Genomic DNA, 17,178 nt, shown 5'->3' with positions numbered 1-17,178 from the left:
TCACACTACACGATTCTTTTTTTGAAAGTTATGGTACCAGTTCAGTTTCGGTGTTAGTTTAATTTATGTTACGAGTCATGATTTGATTCAGTTCACCACGTTCTGTTAGACATTTTTGGTTGCAACCTTTTGAGTTAGTGCGTCCTTTCGGTTATAAGTTACAGCGCCTATCCAAACACTTACCAATTTTTCCACACTTTTTTTCTAAATTTAGGTATCAATCGTGATATTGACCATTCACAGCTGCACTTACTACAAGGAAGTCATCCTATCTACCATAGCTTACCAGCAGCTATATACAAACCAAGATGCAACTCGTAAGCATTTTAATACAATAGAAAAATATAAGCTGACTACACATTAAAAGACAAAAGTTATATTGCTCATTGCACAAAAAAAACAAAAGAGCAAACTTTTATATCGCAGCATTGTGATCATGTATAAATTTATACTTACAAGAACAGAATAATCCGGTGGGTTAAGTTGCAGATAACCAAAACTATCTGCAAAAAGAAAATCTAAGTATAAACCGCAAACAAGTGCAAATGTGAATACTGAAAATTGTTACATTGACTAGCCTTCTAAAAATAATTGGTATAATTTACTTTCCAACAGCTAAACAAATAGGCTGTTTTTTTAGAAATGCAGGTAGAAAAACATTAAAAAGGGCATATTTTAATAACTATCAATCAATTTGACAAAAAATACACAAACGTAGGAAAGTCTAAATGTATTTCAAGACTTAATAAGCTTTTTTATTACCTGTTGGCAAGGGAACATTGTTTGGAACGTTTTGGTAGTCGTGCTGTGCAGTGGAACCACTTGGCTAAGAGGAAAGAATAATTCTAACTTCTTTCTAACTCAACAGCGCATTACAAGCGACGACAGAAGTAATCACAAAATGTAAGACTATAGTTTTGAAAATTTATCGCGATAATAATAACGTTCTGCAATCCATTGAAAGACCAATAATCTATTTTGATAATGAAGGCCTACATTCCTACATTTATGGCAAACGACGGCTACTTTTACAGTCTATACCTAAACACATTTTGGACAGAAGAAAAGAAACAAATGTTTTTGGTTTGGTTTTAAATCTTTATTTTCGGTCTGACAAAGCCTTGATAGGTTATTCCTGGTAGTTTCGCATACTTGTAGAGGCTCTTGACGCAGTGCCGGTCACCGAGATTGACAGAGTGAAGTTTTCCGATTGTTGAAGTGTTGTTGCCGGAGAATTATTCCATCCACTAGGTGCCGCTGAATGGGGAGCAGTCCTGAAAAAGCGTTGCTCAAGCGCACATCCCGAGAGTCGAACCAGCGCCGCGTGATCTTGAGCCGGGCGCGTAACCACTGAGAAAACGGGGGGGGGGGGACTAAATGAAATAGTAAGAAGCAATGAAGTTAAACAACAAAAACATTAACCCAGAAACGATTAAAGTTTCATCTTGTTGACATTAGTATGAACGATAGCATTACACCAAGTTCCGATTAACATCTCTCATCAAAGTTTATTTCAAACTTCAACTTCAATAGTTCTTACTGGATGGCAATAATGTAACACAATAAAATTGTATAATCAACAACTTACCATCGCACTAGTGGGACCAAATAATTGTATTTCCTCATAAGCATGTTGATCACGTGACATCTGTTGCACAAACAAATATAACTCTTCAGCTTTGCAACGTATCAATGCAAGACTGTAAGCACGAGGTTTTATCTAAACGCATGAAAGCAGTTTTATTGTTTTTCAAGTAAAAAAAAATAAAAAAAACAACTACTTTGCAGGCCTATGCGTGGCTGCCGAGCAAGAGCTGGAGGTGCGGTGCCAAGGATTTTTAATAGGCCCGGAGCTGGAGCCGGAGCCTTTAACTTCACTTGCTGTGGAGCAGGAGCTGGAGCCGTTACCTCGGCTTACTTTGGAGCCTGAGCGTTTAACTCCGTTTGCTGAAGAGTCGGAGCCGGAGCCACAAAAATGCAATAGCTCAGACTCCAGTTTAAGACACTCACGAGTTAATTTTATTAAATCTACGTGACGAGACGAAAAACAATGATAGATGACCGGCTATGTCACATTTTGAAGCATTTTTTACTGAGCGGATTGTTTCATCACAGATCAACTAGCATACAAGTCATGCCGTACATTAAACGTATGTAAACGTTGAATCAATAAAAATACCGATAAACTTCGCTAGTTGGTACTGAACTAATGAGCAGCTAGGCATTTCGTGTGGTGAGTGTGAAGTAATGCACAGTTAGTCACAGGCAAGCCTAGTAGCTACCTGTTACAGTATGAAACGAAAATTATGAAAGTCACACAACATCTGAAATTTTTTTACTCTCAAGTACTCTCGTTTTTAGTACTGTACTCTCAAAAGGCATAGCACATGAAAGCAATTTATTGGAACTATGCAGGCTAGGAACCTGATTTGTTACTTCCCACAAATTACTTATAAGCAGAGTTACCACACAGTCCATATTCCTCATATTTGTCGTTGTTTTGCAGGGCAGTGTTTTAAAAAACTCCATTGTATTTAATTCTAAAAAACTGTACTTATTTTGGGCACACGTCTTTATTTTCTCTCTGGAGCTGTAGCCGGAGCCATTGGCATGAAGCCGGAGAGCTCCAGAGATGGAGCTGCCGATGTAAAGCCTTACAGCTCCGGAGCTGGAGCCGAAACCACTTGTGCAAAACCTCACAGCTCCGGAGCTGGAGCCGGAGCCACACATTTTTTCATAGCGGCTCCGCATCCCTGCTATAAAGCAAATCACATTCGAACTGAAGTTGTGCTTATAGAAGTTCAATAAAAATGTTGTTTTTTTGTTTTGCTATTAAAACAAAAAGTGTGATTTTACGCAAATGTAATAAAAATTCTCGGTAAAGAACAAACTACAGTACAAACCATGACAAAAACATGGGAACGACACGTTTCAAAAAAATAATATGATTGCATAATCCCTTAATTTTCATTCTCTTTAAAAACAATCATTTCATGTTTTTAGTTTTGGGAATTGAAAGCTGCTTCACCTTTCACTGAGCTAATAAATAAGTATTTTTTTGAAAACTTTAGTATAATAGTAATTAATGTCTTCATCAATGTTGCAATAAGGTGAAAAATACTTTGGTGATAACAAATTTTTAATGTTAAGAAACAATCTGAACTTCAAATTTATGCACATGTGTGATAAGTGTTATTTACAAAACAGTGATCGTAACCTACTCCAGGCAACCTTCTCTTAAACCAGCTCACTGATGATGTCTCGAATTGACATGTAATCAATGACGCAGTTCAGGACTTTTCTTTTAGGCTAACCGCGCGCATACATTTAAACCAGAATGGCCCGTTTCGGCTAGTCCGATTCGGCTAGTTCCCTATTCGGCTACAGTTTTGAATTGTATTTTATTCCACAATATCGTTTCTTTTGCATTCCGACAAAGAAAAATAAATTGAAATGAAATTTAGCGCAAAATGTTTGAACTATTAAATTGAAATGTTTGCTCACATAAAATCGACATGTATCCTACGTCACCGTCTGTATGCAAACTTAGAATATATTAGAATCCTCAACTATTACAAAATTCCAAATCCAACGACGCCTTCTGTTTACTTAGAGAATGTTGTATTTTATTCCACAATATCGTTTCTTTTATAGTTGAAACTATCGAAGCTTTAGATGAGTGGGGTTTACACCTAACCACTGAGATCTTAAATCATATTTATGACACCGGAAACATCCGTAGTGATATGGTACGTTCCATATTCATAACTTTCCCAAAGAAAACCGGAGCAACAGAATGCTCACTCCACAGAACAATTAGCCTTGTGAATCATCCAACAAAGATCTTACTCCGAATCATGATGATGAGATTGAGACCAAAACTAAAATCGGAAATTTTGGATTTGTTCCAGACAAAGGGACCACAAAAGGAATTTTTACATTAAAAATGATAACAGAGAGATCATGAGATGTATGTCCGATTCTTCGACTTATTTAGAAAATTTTGTATTTTATTCCACAATATCGTTTCTTTTGCATTCTTGCATTGTATCCAGTGTTTACCTTTGAGTGCCTTCCCAGACGGCAAAATCCGTCATTTTTACATTGATTCAGACATTTGGTCGACAGACGTTGAATCAATGTTAAAAATGACGAATTTTGTCGTCTGGGTTCGTTCAAAATAAGTGTTTTACATTAAAACAACATTTTTCATGATTAACAATAGATGTTAATGAGATAAAGTTCAATTCAATTCAATTTATTTTTCTTTGTCAGAATGCAAAGAAATGATATTGTGAAAAAGAAATACAGTAACAAAACCAACAAAAGGAAAAGGTGGCAAAACCTTAATGGTTTAAGACGTGCATGAAAGGATCTAATATTTCAGTATATGCATCGATAAATAGGCTATAGTTAAGCACGGCCACCAAACCTGATACTTTAAAACAAGTAGATGAATTAGTTAAGAATCAGTCGCCTCCTCGTTCCTGAAACAACTGGAGCGCCAATTTTTAAAGCAATGAGAACACGACTGAACCCAACAACATCACAAAAACGATACCCGGTCAATTGGTCGACAGTCATTTGGTCGACAGACATTTGGTCGACAAGAGGTTTGGTCGACAGACATTTGGTCGACAAGACATTTGGTCGACAGACATTTGGTCGACAGGACGTTTGGTCGACAGACATTTGGTCGACAGGACATTTGGTCGACAAGACATTTGGTCGACAGGACATTTGGTCGACAGAACGATTCATTTTAGGGTTAGGGTTAACTAACCCTAACCTAACCCTAACTCTAACCCAAATGTCCTGTCGACCAAATGTCTTGTCGACCAAATGACCTGTGGACCAAATGTCTGTCGATCAAATGTCCTGTCGACCAAATGTCTGTCGACCAAATGATTGTCGACCAAATGTCTGTCGACCAATCGACCAGCCACCACAAAACAAACTAATACACACATATTGTAATTATGTAACGGACTATCAAAACAAGGACTATTTACAGGTTTTATACAGAAATAAAGTGTTCGCAGCAACGATATTAAGTAGCCTATAGATTGCAGAACAAATACACAATATGGCAGCTCATTATTAAGATACAAAAGTTAAAAAAGCTTTGTTTTTTAAATTAATTTCCTGCACATGTAAGAGCATGAGAAGTGTGATGATATAGCAGCGTGTTTTTGGTATTGCCAATAAGAGTTGAATCATCTTTTATAGCGTCAGTGAGGGATGGAGTGTTTTTGGTATCACTAATAAGAGGTGGAGACTCTTTGGTAGTGCCGATGAAGGATGAAAGTCGCAGCGATGAAAGTCTCAGCGAAAACGTGTCAACGAAAAAATGACAGTTGCCAAATAGCGTTTGGCATGAAAGATGAAGTTAAAACCTAAGTGGCAGTTTAGAATAAACCTGGGTTTCTGCGTTACATGACCTGGAATTTCTTTGGTTACTTCCTTCGTTAGACTCTCAGTTGATGTTACTTTATCATGGCAGAGGAATCGATTAGTACGTAAAAGACTGTAGTCGAATAGGGAACTAGCCGAATCGGACTAGCCGAATAGTAGTAGACCCCATTTAAGCACACCCTGCAGGTATGTCCGCTTCACTATTAATCACTAAGTGGTCATCTCCTTGAGGTGTGCAAAACATGCACACCATCTCCGAACAATGTTGCCATTGCGTCTCAGCAAGTAAGGATATAGTAAGAATGAAATATGTATTGTGGGTGTTGTTTGTAAAATACGCTTGTCACAGTGTGCCCGAAGATTTTTCACGTGTGGTACAATTTGGGGTTGCTTGGTTTGGGTTGTTTGATATGTTGTGTGTATCTCCTAACAACGAACGTCATCTTTTTTTGACGGTGTCGTGTACAATTGATTAATTAATGTTACTCAAACCAGTGTCCATGGTCTGTCATGAAGTTAATCATTGATGAAAATATCAACAAGACTTAACTTTACTACTTCATAACAACACCATGATTACTTACCTGAGCATCTCCCCTTTGCTCCAATCTTACTGCGTTGGGCGTGACGTAACCTAAACAGAAAAACTACAAATGAAAAAAATACTGTAGGACAAAAATAACATCCTTGTTTTGCATAATTTATATTGTCTGTGGTTAGAAAGTCAGTAGGATTGTTTCAAGCAAATTCTTTTGGTCATAATGAAACATTCTAAAAACTGCCTTCGAAACAAAATACAATGTTTCGAACTTCAAAGTACAAGGATCCGTTAAAAGCCAATGAGCCTGATTTCTTAGCTACCCCTTATTGATGACTATTTGTTCTCGACCAGTGGTTTCCAATCTTTTTTGACGCGTTGCCCCTTAACTCTCAAGAAGCTTCTCATTCCTTTTTTATTCCATTATGTGGGCAGCACGTAGACGAACTGAGGCGTTGCTTTTTAGCAATCACTCATTTCGCACTTCTGTGCTGAACCATCATGGTAGTCAAGTTGTTGCGCCTTGGGATAAGTCATACTATAGTTATAACATGGGTTGTCACAGAGGGTAAAACGACAGTGGTGCTTTAAATCAATTGTTTTTGCAAAAGTGGTACATTTTACCATACATAAAATTTGGCTTGTTTATGATTGTGCCAGTCGAGTAAGACACTTTATCACCCCCATCCCTCAAAAGCAAACCTGGACAGATTTGTCAGTTGAAAAGCGAATTACGTTGACGATTCAGCCACGTAGCTGAGAGTAAAAGTGTCTGTAGGCTACGACCCAAAAATGTAAATTTAACTCCCACCATGGGCATGCTGCAAGACACTTAACGCCTTTCTTTAAGCTAGATACAAAGATTCTTTTTCCGTTTATTATGTAACTGCCATACAGAAATCAGGATACAACAAATTAGTTCAGAAACTTCCCAATTGTACAATTTAAAGCAATGTACTTAATTGACACAGCCAACGTTAGCTTTTAAAAAAAAAGCTTGTAGGCCTACAGTTGAAATTCTACCCCAGTTGGGAACCACTGTTCTAGACATTTTAACAGATTATTGTTTAAAAAATGTTTAAAAGTTGAATTTTTTCAAAAATGAATTGTTGAATTCTTGAAATCAAAAGTAGTGTAAGTTTTCTGAATGATATACAAAAACGAGCCAATAAAAAAATAAAATTAAAATGACACATACAGTCTTACATATCATTATCCGCGTTTTTTGTCATATTATGATCTTTGGGCTAGTGATACGTTACTAGCATTCCAATATCGGCCAATACAGGGCTCCAAGACATTTTTCGACCGTTTCTTTTTTTTTCGTCTTTTGACCGTATATGATGCTCTAATGTTTATGGTAGTATAGATGGCTATATTCAACCACAGTGGCAGTGATTACTCACTTTTGTCGTTAGAAAATCTTCGTCTTACAAAACAGCAAAGCAGAAGAATAATTATCAATAAGAGCAGACAACCGGCAACACTGATTCCAACTGTAAAGCTCAAGCTTGTAGAAGCTGTCAATGAACTTCCATCAGATACTGCCACAGTAAAATTGAACTTAAACTGCGTTCCCGAATAAGCGGACGAAGAGAGAGTAAGCAGATATAACCCGTTATCCTCAGCAGACACCTAAAAACAATGGCTATACATTTTGCTCGTGTTGAAATAACCATATTCAAATACAATCTCTGAGTATTTTTGGGACGTAGTAGCCTATTAAATGGGCTTAAACCATCTATTACTAAAAGCAGACGTTTACGTTTTCGGGTAGCAGTGGTAGAGGGCACGATGCACCTGACCGTTACAAGTCATTATTGAAAATCGAATTCTGTATACAACTTTACAGAAAATTGATCAAGAAACTATCTGTAAAACAGCTTATGAAAAGCAAACGAGTTGAATCTGGTTCTGTTATAAAAATCAGAAAATACACCTTAATCTTCCAAAGACAAATTTTATATTTAGTGTGATTGCAGTATAATTTTACTAAAATAAACCAACACGCTATATCACAATGCATATCCCATGAGTATAGCGGCTTTCCACCTCTAGCTGACATTTTCGTTTTTTTTGATAAATTCACAACGGTTGGCATGACAGCCTATAGCACTACAATCAGTTGGGTAGCCTCACACTGTGATATCATTTTAACACAAAGTTTATACCAGAAAATCAGGCAGTAATCCAAAGCGAGTTTTTTTTTTTTTTATGCAGAATCACTGTAAAAAGAACTGACTTTGTGAAGCTGAAAAACTAAACATGTGACTTCTTGATGAGAAGTTATCTTGGAATAGAAATTTAAATTCCGATTCCACAACTCTGGTTTTAAAACGATTCGGCAAAGCACCTTTATAACTTTAATCATCATGCCACTTACATTTGTTCGTTCAAATGAGAATCTCTGTTGGTCCTTTGACACAGTGGAGGAGTTCAAGAAAGTTAGTGCGTCATTTTTCACCATTAAACCTGAAACAACGTTCTTTTAAAATATCTTTCTGGTGTTAGCCTACTGGCCCAGCAATAGCTATAGGCTACAGTTCACCGCCTTTAATTAAAAAAAAAAGAGAGAACTAGAGCTACAGGATGGAATGGGCCGATTAGCAGACGATCTTTTTTGGAGACAAACGATTTAGTTAAAGAGGGCAAACAGCGTTTCATGATATACAGGCTATCAATTAAAATACAATTGTCTGTAAGGAGATGGAAGTCTCTTAAATCCCACAGCGGCATCTATTTATTCAAAGGAATTATAATAAAGATTAGGCTAATCAACTAACTTAAAACTTAGTAACAGTTTAGAATAAACCTGGGTTTGGGCATTACATAATCTGGAATTCCTTAAATCAGCAATTTAATTGCGTATAGTTAATGTCACTTAGCAATTTTTTGGCTTATGTTTCAAATCAAAATTTTAAGCGTCGCTCCAAGCAGACATTAACAATGCTAAGAAACGTAATAATTTATTAACCTGTAGACCTACTACTTTTCTTATTCAAATGTATGAAATCGCTCTTCCCCTCAACGTTACTAGCATGATCCATTGATCCACAAAAGTAAATTTACAACAAGGAAGCGTGTATTGATGTGGTATATTTGTTCCTATTTTGCTGTATGAATGTGAAGTCTGGACGGTAAACAAAGAAACGCAAAGGTATTTAAATGCCGCTGAAATGTGGTTCATTCGAAGAATGCAACGAATATCAGAACTCAGCCACAGAATAAATGAAGACGTTCCAACACAAACCAATCAAACCACGACTGTCTTGAAGCACATCATGAAACGACAAACAAGCTTTTTCGGCCATGTCATGAGGAAGGAACAATTAGAACTCACTGCTTTTTGTGGAAAGATCAAAGGAAAATGAGCTCGTGGAAAACAGCGCCTCACTTTTCTCAATAACCTCACAGATCATTCTCACGTTCCAAACGCAACAATTCTTCGTACAGTTAAATACCAGGATAACTGGCAAGAACTGCGCATGAACGCCTCAGCCTGGAACAGGCATGGTACACAAAGAAGAAGAACTGTTAACTGCCAATAAATGTTGATTTTACTAAAAAAATGCTAGATTAGGAAGTAGTACATCGAATCGAATTTATCCTCAACTCCAGAAAAAATCTCAGCCAAGAATGTTGCTCTTGTGTGTTCCTGAGCGTTGGAAGTGGAAGCAAGAGATTAACCATGGGGTATCACTGTCCTTGAACTATTACTTAAGCTAAAAAAAAAGATAACTAGTAAACATGAAATTACCATTTTTCATCAAAGACACAAACTCAGCTTTTGGGTTGGAAAAAAACGTCACAATGCAAACTCCTGGACCGGGTGGCTTCCATTGACAAGCAAAATCAGCTTTGGTATTCCTATCTTGATAAGGCTCGTCTACAAAATGAATAGACACCTTTTTACTTTGATATGTGATAAAAATATGCTACAGATAGTACAGAGCTTTTTTTTTTTGTTACAATCAATTAATGAAATTGACTACTATCATAAACATGAAAACCCTTGTGGAATGATTACAATTTATGTACAATTCGACCGCTCTTCACATAAGAAAACACTCTTTGAAAATGTATCCAGACCCAGTGACCAACCGTGCAAAACATGGAAAACTAACTTATGTGGGAATTTATTGTCGCTAACCGAAAACCTGGAAAACGCACCAGTGTGGTGAGTTGGATAAATTGTATTCTGATTTATCGCTAGAAACGAAATGACTTAAACTAGAGTAACTTAAATAGATATTGATGATGTGGAGAAAAAATGATAATATTTTACATTGCCCAAAATCTTTTCTTACCTGCGCTCAGGCACAAAACGTTATAACTGCAATTTAACATAGTAGTCTATCGTTGCATCCAGTATGACAAGCAACAAACAACTTATGTTGGTGAAACTATAAACAAACTTTTATTTCCGATAAGTTTTGTTTCTAAAATTACTATAATAACAAGTTTAAACATCTGTAAAACATAAATCTACAAAATGGCAACACGAAACACAAACTCACAAACAACATTAACAAATATCTTTCCAGTAAAGCTTCCAAATGTATCAATTGTTGTGCAAGTGTAATTTCCAGTATCTGATGAACTTAATTTTCGCAAGGTGAGAGTAGAAGTTGTGGAAGAAAACCTATCTGGACGTTTCCATTGATATGTCGCATCCAACTCACTCCCATAATCCACAGAACAAGACAGATCTAGATCTTCATTTCGTTCTATGGTCAACACGTTGTTTTTAAGTCTCACATTGTCAGAAGCGTTGAACTTTATTGATCCTGAAAGACGCAAGTGAAAAACTAAGTAAACTTAAACCAAATAATAAACTGTTAACTGAAGCTTTACAGCAGAGCTACGATTCAACAGAAGATCAAAACATGCATGTCACAACATCATTAAATGCTACCAAACACAGTCTCATAGCTTACTTTCTTTTGGAACAACAGTGAGAGCTGTTCTTTCATTATATCCTCTTGCAACACTATTTGTCGCAATGCAACGCACTGATTTAAACGAGACAGAAACTCTTTGATTGAATGAGCAATCGTTCTTTCGCCTTTTGACAGGCGTATAATGACGATAACTGCTGCCATAGTAAAACCTGAAGTCACATCGATAGACAACTGGATTAGCTTCATTTAAACAATTCATGACAAGATTCTCATCAGATCGAAGATAATATGTTCCATTCAAACGAACTAAGTGATTAGATTCAATGATGTTGTTAACAACATTGGTAGGAGGGTCTGTAAAACATTACAAGTTCAACAGTCACTGCTGTAAGTGCAAAAACTGCTGATTAGTGTAACTACAGAGTTCTTTCATTGAAGTGATTAGAAATTAATTTATTAAAACTTGCTTGATAAAGATTAAGCAAGTATTAATTCGCATCACACAAACTGAATGACAACCACATCACTGTTGGAACATGGATGAAATGTATAGCTCTAGGATACTTAATAAGTTATAAATAAATAATTATAGTAACACAACTACTTGCTTTTCTCACTCTAGTTCAACTAAAAGCAGAAGTCGTTTGCAAGAACATTGTTGTAAAACATTCAGTGCTTTGAATACAATTTGTTGATCATTATTAGATATTCTAAAGGAGGGGTTTTCAACCTAGGGGTCGCGAGACACCTGAAAATCCAGTATACCGTTTTCAATCTTTTTTTGCCAGAAAAAAATTAAAAACAGGGTTTTGTTTGGCAATCGACTATTCCTCGACCTGAGGTTACTCTATTGTTTAAGCTTTCAGACGTTGCAAAGGCTTTAACAATACAAAAGCATTCAATATTTTCAGGGACTAACTCTCGGTATGTTTCACCTAGTTTCTGTACGTTGGTTTGTGCCAACTAAAGTTAACCAGCAATCACACTATGGCAAAAAAGCAAGATTAATTGGAACTCTATATCAATTATGAATTGTTACTACCTTATGTCCTAACTTGTGCACTTTTCAGGTAAAAAGGTAGAGACGGTTCCAAACTTACTTGCTGAGACTTGGGCAATAAAATAATTGTAATTGGGCTTCGGCACTAATGAGGTTAGGGTGGCCCATTTATCTCAGCCGCCTTTCCTTAAGCAACTACGCTTACCTAACTTATTACATCCTTGGTAGAAATGAGCGGTGTTTTTTAACAACTAGCTATAACGGGTATCGAACCAGAATCACATGATTTGAGAGCCAACGTCTTCCACTCATAATTTCAGGTAGTTGGATTTTCACAGTGTCGAAAGTACAAGATACAAAGGCCATAAAATAAGTAGTCCTAAAGATCTAGCAGTACTCGTGCAGTCGTGTGTACTTCAATGGGTACAGCACAGAATCAGAGAAAGGATGAAGTAAAGTTGTTTCAACTAAACCAAATTACTTGAAGGCACTGCCGCCCGTAACTTATTCGGACAAGCAACCGATGTTTGCAAAATTACAAAAACTGTGCATCATTTCTGAAACATAATGTTTTAATCATAGAGAACAAACTTAAAATGTCTAACAATTTAAATTCAACACCTAATACAAACTTACAAACAACGTTAATGTATATCCTTCTCTTAAAACTGCCAAATCTATCAGTTGTTGTGCAAGTGTAATTTCCAGCATCTGATAAATTTAATTGTGTTAGACTGAGTGTAGAAGTTGTAGAAGAAAAACCATTCGGACCTCCCCACTGATATGTCGCATCCAAATCACTCCCATGATCAACAGAACAAGACAATTCCAGGTCTACACCTCGTCTTATCCTCAACACATTGTTAAGAAGGTTTGCATGAGAAATGTTTACTGATCCTGAAAGGTGACAAGACAAGATTATCTTTTATGTTAAGTTCACATAAAGTTTGTGGTTAAAATATGTTATTCAAAATTCGAAATCTTCATTTCATTCCATGGTAAGCACATCTTTTCTAAGTCTTGCACTGCAGAAATGTTGGACTTTATTAATCTTGAAACCAACGAAGGAATCAAAGAGTTTTGTTTAGTTTTTTTTATCAAAATCGATTTTCACATTATATTTGCAGGTGGGCTGCCAACACTAACCCGAAAAGCTGCCTTTATGTGGAACTTGAAAACTTAAAGGGCGGGGAAACCCAAATTAACTTTTGCGAGTTTTTTGTTTCAGCGTGATGTCATTGAGTACAACATGCGTTTTAGCAAAAAAAAATCCAAATTTTGTTGCCCTCGTCTCGCTAAGGCCGCTTTTGTTTGATACCCGTTTGCGAGGTCTCGCGCGCATCCAGCCGTGACGCTGTACGCTGTGACGTCACAAGGTACATATAGTCGTGGCCAAAAGTTTAAAACCAGACTTGATTTATGACGATTTTTGCATTACTTCAAAATACTGCATCAGATATTGTTTCAGTTGCATCATCTTTATGCATCATCTTATATCTGATGCAGTATTTTGAAGTAATGCAAAAATCGTCATAAATCAAATCTAGTCTTAAAATTTTCCTTAAACTTCCACGAATCAAAGAATAAAGTTGTTTTCTGCACCTAAGGGGACTGTTTCTAAGAAGTTTATAGGTCAAAATAAAATTGACAATAAAACAATGACAATGTACTCAGTTGCGCCTCTATACGACTGCATTGACACTGTCTGCTTAGTAAAGCGCTGAGGAGCAACGCATTCTGCGTTGGATACAGCGCTATATAAAAACTAACATTATTATTATTATAATAAAGCCAAAATTTTCAATAAAGTCAAAATTTGTCAAATTGTGGCTTTTGACAAACTTTTCTGTCTTTTTGTCAAAATCCTCGTAGAAGCATTGTAAATCAGGAACTGCGACACAATTAAACCATATTAACCCATAAAAGCAGGAAATATGTCACAATGCCCACTGCAGTAACTTTTATGCAAATTGTCCATTGTTTATTCATTATTACGTATTTAAATAATTCTTACAAAACACTTCCTCTTCACAAACGTGGTCATTTCGAAGATCAACAGTTTAGATTTTAGGAATAGCTTACTGACATTCTATAATATAAAAATGCCCAGGTAAGCTAAATCGTCTTCAGCAAAAGTTAGACAGATTTGTCGAGATTTTTCTGATTAATTTAATGCAACTCCCGGGGGTGATTTAAGGTGCAAGTTTTGCGAGTTTATAGTGAAGTGCCATAAAAAATATTTTGTTGAAAGCCACAGGAAAATTGAACGCCATCAAGCTGGATTGGAGCGAAACCAAGCATCGCAATCAAGGCAAACTTTTATTGAAAAAGCCCCTTTTATTGAACACGTTTAGGTCTAAAATCGACAAAATATTATGTTTGAGTAACCGGTATCAATTCAAGGAAGAACTGTGGCCTCTGCAAATAAGCAATTTCGTTAGGTCAAAATAAAGTCAAAACATTTTTTTAGGTCAAAGTAAAAATGGCCCTATTTAATACTCAATGCAACTACCACGCATTTTGTTAACCCAATACTTTCGGAAAACTTGTTTGGCCTTGTAGTTCGAGTTTTATGGCACTTTCTGCGTTCTTAAATTCTCATGCTTCCAGCTAATAACAAAACAACTTTCGTTTTGAGTTTCACAGAGCACCGCCGTTTACGTTTAAGCCAGAAAATACATTTTGTTTCTTACAAGATTCCTTTGTTTTGTTTCAATTTAAGATCCTTTTTGAACACTCCTAAAATGTATGTTGATTTTATTGTAGAAAAGCATCTCGGTCAGAAAAAAATAAAATTGCACTTAACCAATTCATTTTCGTTTTGCGTTGAAAAACACACAAGAACCTGGAAAAGGCCATAAAATTCATATCGCACAGCATGTTTTGCGAAGGTGTACAGATTTAATGCAAAATATAAAAATATTTTAGAAAAAGTGAAGGACTGGGCAGTGGGCACCTAGCTCAATATCGCCACTCTTGGAAAAAAATAACCCATTTTGAAATCTGCTGCAAGCGAGGATGGCGACTGATGATGATGATGGAAAGAAAGTGGTGTAAAGAATATAAAGCATAAATGCATAATGTTGTCGTTGTTCTGTGAAACAAGATGTGTTATAAATACTAGCAGTGTTTGTGAGCACTTGCCATTGTTGCGTTGGGATTGTCACAGAACAAAAGAAAAACCAATAAAAGTTGGGAAAAATTAACAGCGATAACCAAATAAAGTTGACAAATTGAAAATAAAAAAGCAGGCTTATAAAGTATTTTTCATAGCTGGCGATCCCGATTAACTTCCTCATGATATGAGCAAACGCTGATATTGCATAAAACCAAATTAGTAAGACGTTGTTATAATTGAACATTCAGTGTTCGTCGTCGTCGTCGTCGTGTGAGCCTCTGGGGCCGAGGGTCTATCCTTTTACCACCCCAGATTCACGATGTAAGAGGAACTAAAGAGCCGGATCAGGCCCCGGAGCCGCAGGTTACTGACCCCTGCTCTCGCCATTTACACTTTCCTTTTTCTTTTGACTAAAATTTTACATGTAGCATTTCTCCACATTCCCTTAACTTTGCCCAACCCAGCCTTGCCCTTCTTACCACAGCTGCTTTGCATCAGCCGCTTCCATCTATCTGACCACCCAAATAACAGAAGTATGTGACTGTTTCAATTCCATTACAGAAACTCTCAATGTGATTTTTAACCAAGTTCCTTCCTTTATTACATTCTCCACAAACAAAACAGTTTGCCAATCTTGCTGTTACCCTTTTCGTATTGACACATGTTGATTGTTGCATGTACCTACTTATTGCACTCCTTTCATTGCATCGAATTTTTCATCACTCTTACCACATATCGCACATGGGTTCAGTTTGCTTGTTACAACCATGCCTCCTACTCCACTCACCATCACTTTCGTTTTTTCTAGATTTACCTTCTTCGTCATAGTCGTATGAGCAGTTGGGGCCGAGGGTCTATCCTTTTACCACCCTTTTACTATCCTTTTACCACCCCAGGTTCACAATGTTCCCGGACTACCTAAATGATTCCTACAAATTCTTTCAATAAACAGAAGCTATCGCTAGATTTTCAAATCACCGAATGGGTAAAAAGTTCTCCGAATTGGAATTTCTGCGAATTGACTTCTCCGAAACAGGCCATTGCACTGTACTAGAGAGCAGCCAATCTTTGATATCATCATCTAATACACGTACATATTCCCATTCATTAGATAGGTCAAAGATGGTGCAATCGTTGATGTTGTCCACCGTCTGTTTCTCAGTACCACACCCCCAAGAAGACGAAAATGCCATTTCCCATTGGTGCATGGTTGAGTAGAAAAGACCGACACCAGCACGAAAACGGCCGAGTCGCACCCAAGCCTGTCTAGGAAGAGACAAGCCGATGGGTTGGATGTCGGCGGTAATCAAACAGAGTCTGGTAGTATTTTAATTCCATTTACGGTTCGCCCGCATAGATGTTTTGTTTGTAAGCTTCGATAAGCAAAAGATGAGCGGCTGGCATGAATACATGTCTTGACTTCAGACGACGAGAGTGCTTGCTAGAAGAAGCAGATACTTTGGAGTGGTGAAGATGGTTAGGCTCGAATGCTCGTTGATCGAGAGGTACAGTGATTTCTTCGCGACGAAGCTCAGCAGGTTGGATGCCAGCAAAAATGGAGAGATTGCCACGGTACACGACATCTGGGCGATACCAACTGGGCGATGCCCACTCGGGCGAGACCAAGTGGGCGACGGACCAAGTGGGCGACGAGCCAAGTGGGCGACGGCCAAAGTCGGCGACGGTAGCGAAAGTTTAGCCGTTCGGAACGGTGGTGACATATATAATTTATCTAATTGCTTTGCGGCGTCACGGTTTATCGTGAAGCTTAAGAGAAACCTCTCAGAAAAGAGACAAACAAATGGCCAAAGAGTGGTTGAATTCAGTTATGAACGCTCCTTAACCGTTATCGAAACTTGTCAGTCGCAATACCGATGCTGATGATGCAAGTTAAAGTCATATTTTTATTGGTGGTACAGATAGTTGTCAAACCGATAACAGTGAAACAACGACGTTGCTACGGGTCAATTTAAGAAGTTAAAAAGTCATATTTTTTGTATTAGATCATAAAATATGTTTAAAATGTTTAATTTATATGTTTAAATATATATTTAAAACAAATATAGTTTAAATATATGTTTAAAATACAAAGATTGAACCCTAGTAACTTCGTAAATGCAGTTCAAACAGCTCCTGTAGACATTGAAATTTGTGGAAGGGAGGCAATGGAAGTTACCAACTGGGCGATACCCACTTGGGCGAGACC

General features: G+C 37.1%; 1 protein-coding gene across 1 annotated transcript in view; it reads right to left on the bottom strand.

Annotated features, from left to right (window-relative positions):
- Nucleotides 1–17,178, bottom strand: part of LOC145781156 (uncharacterized) — a 122,531-nt gene that overhangs the window by 7,635 nt on the left and 97,718 nt on the right. The window contains exons 17-18 of the mRNA XM_082592923.1: nucleotides 763–826; nucleotides 457–503 (exon numbers count right to left, since the gene is read on the bottom strand). Of these exons, the coding sequence (XP_082449049.1) occupies nucleotides 457–503; nucleotides 763–826 (111 nt within the window). The remainder of the gene's footprint in view (nucleotides 1–456; nucleotides 504–762; nucleotides 827–17,178) is intronic.

Source organism: Aplidium turbinatum, chromosome 12 (genome assembly GCF_918807975.1).
Source record: "Aplidium turbinatum chromosome 12, kaAplTurb1.1, whole genome shotgun sequence".
Classification (NCBI taxonomy): domain Eukaryota; kingdom Metazoa; phylum Chordata; class Ascidiacea; order Aplousobranchia; family Polyclinidae; genus Aplidium; species Aplidium turbinatum.
Note: the sequence above shows the minus strand (reverse complement) of the source record. Positions and strands in the feature narration are given on the sequence as shown.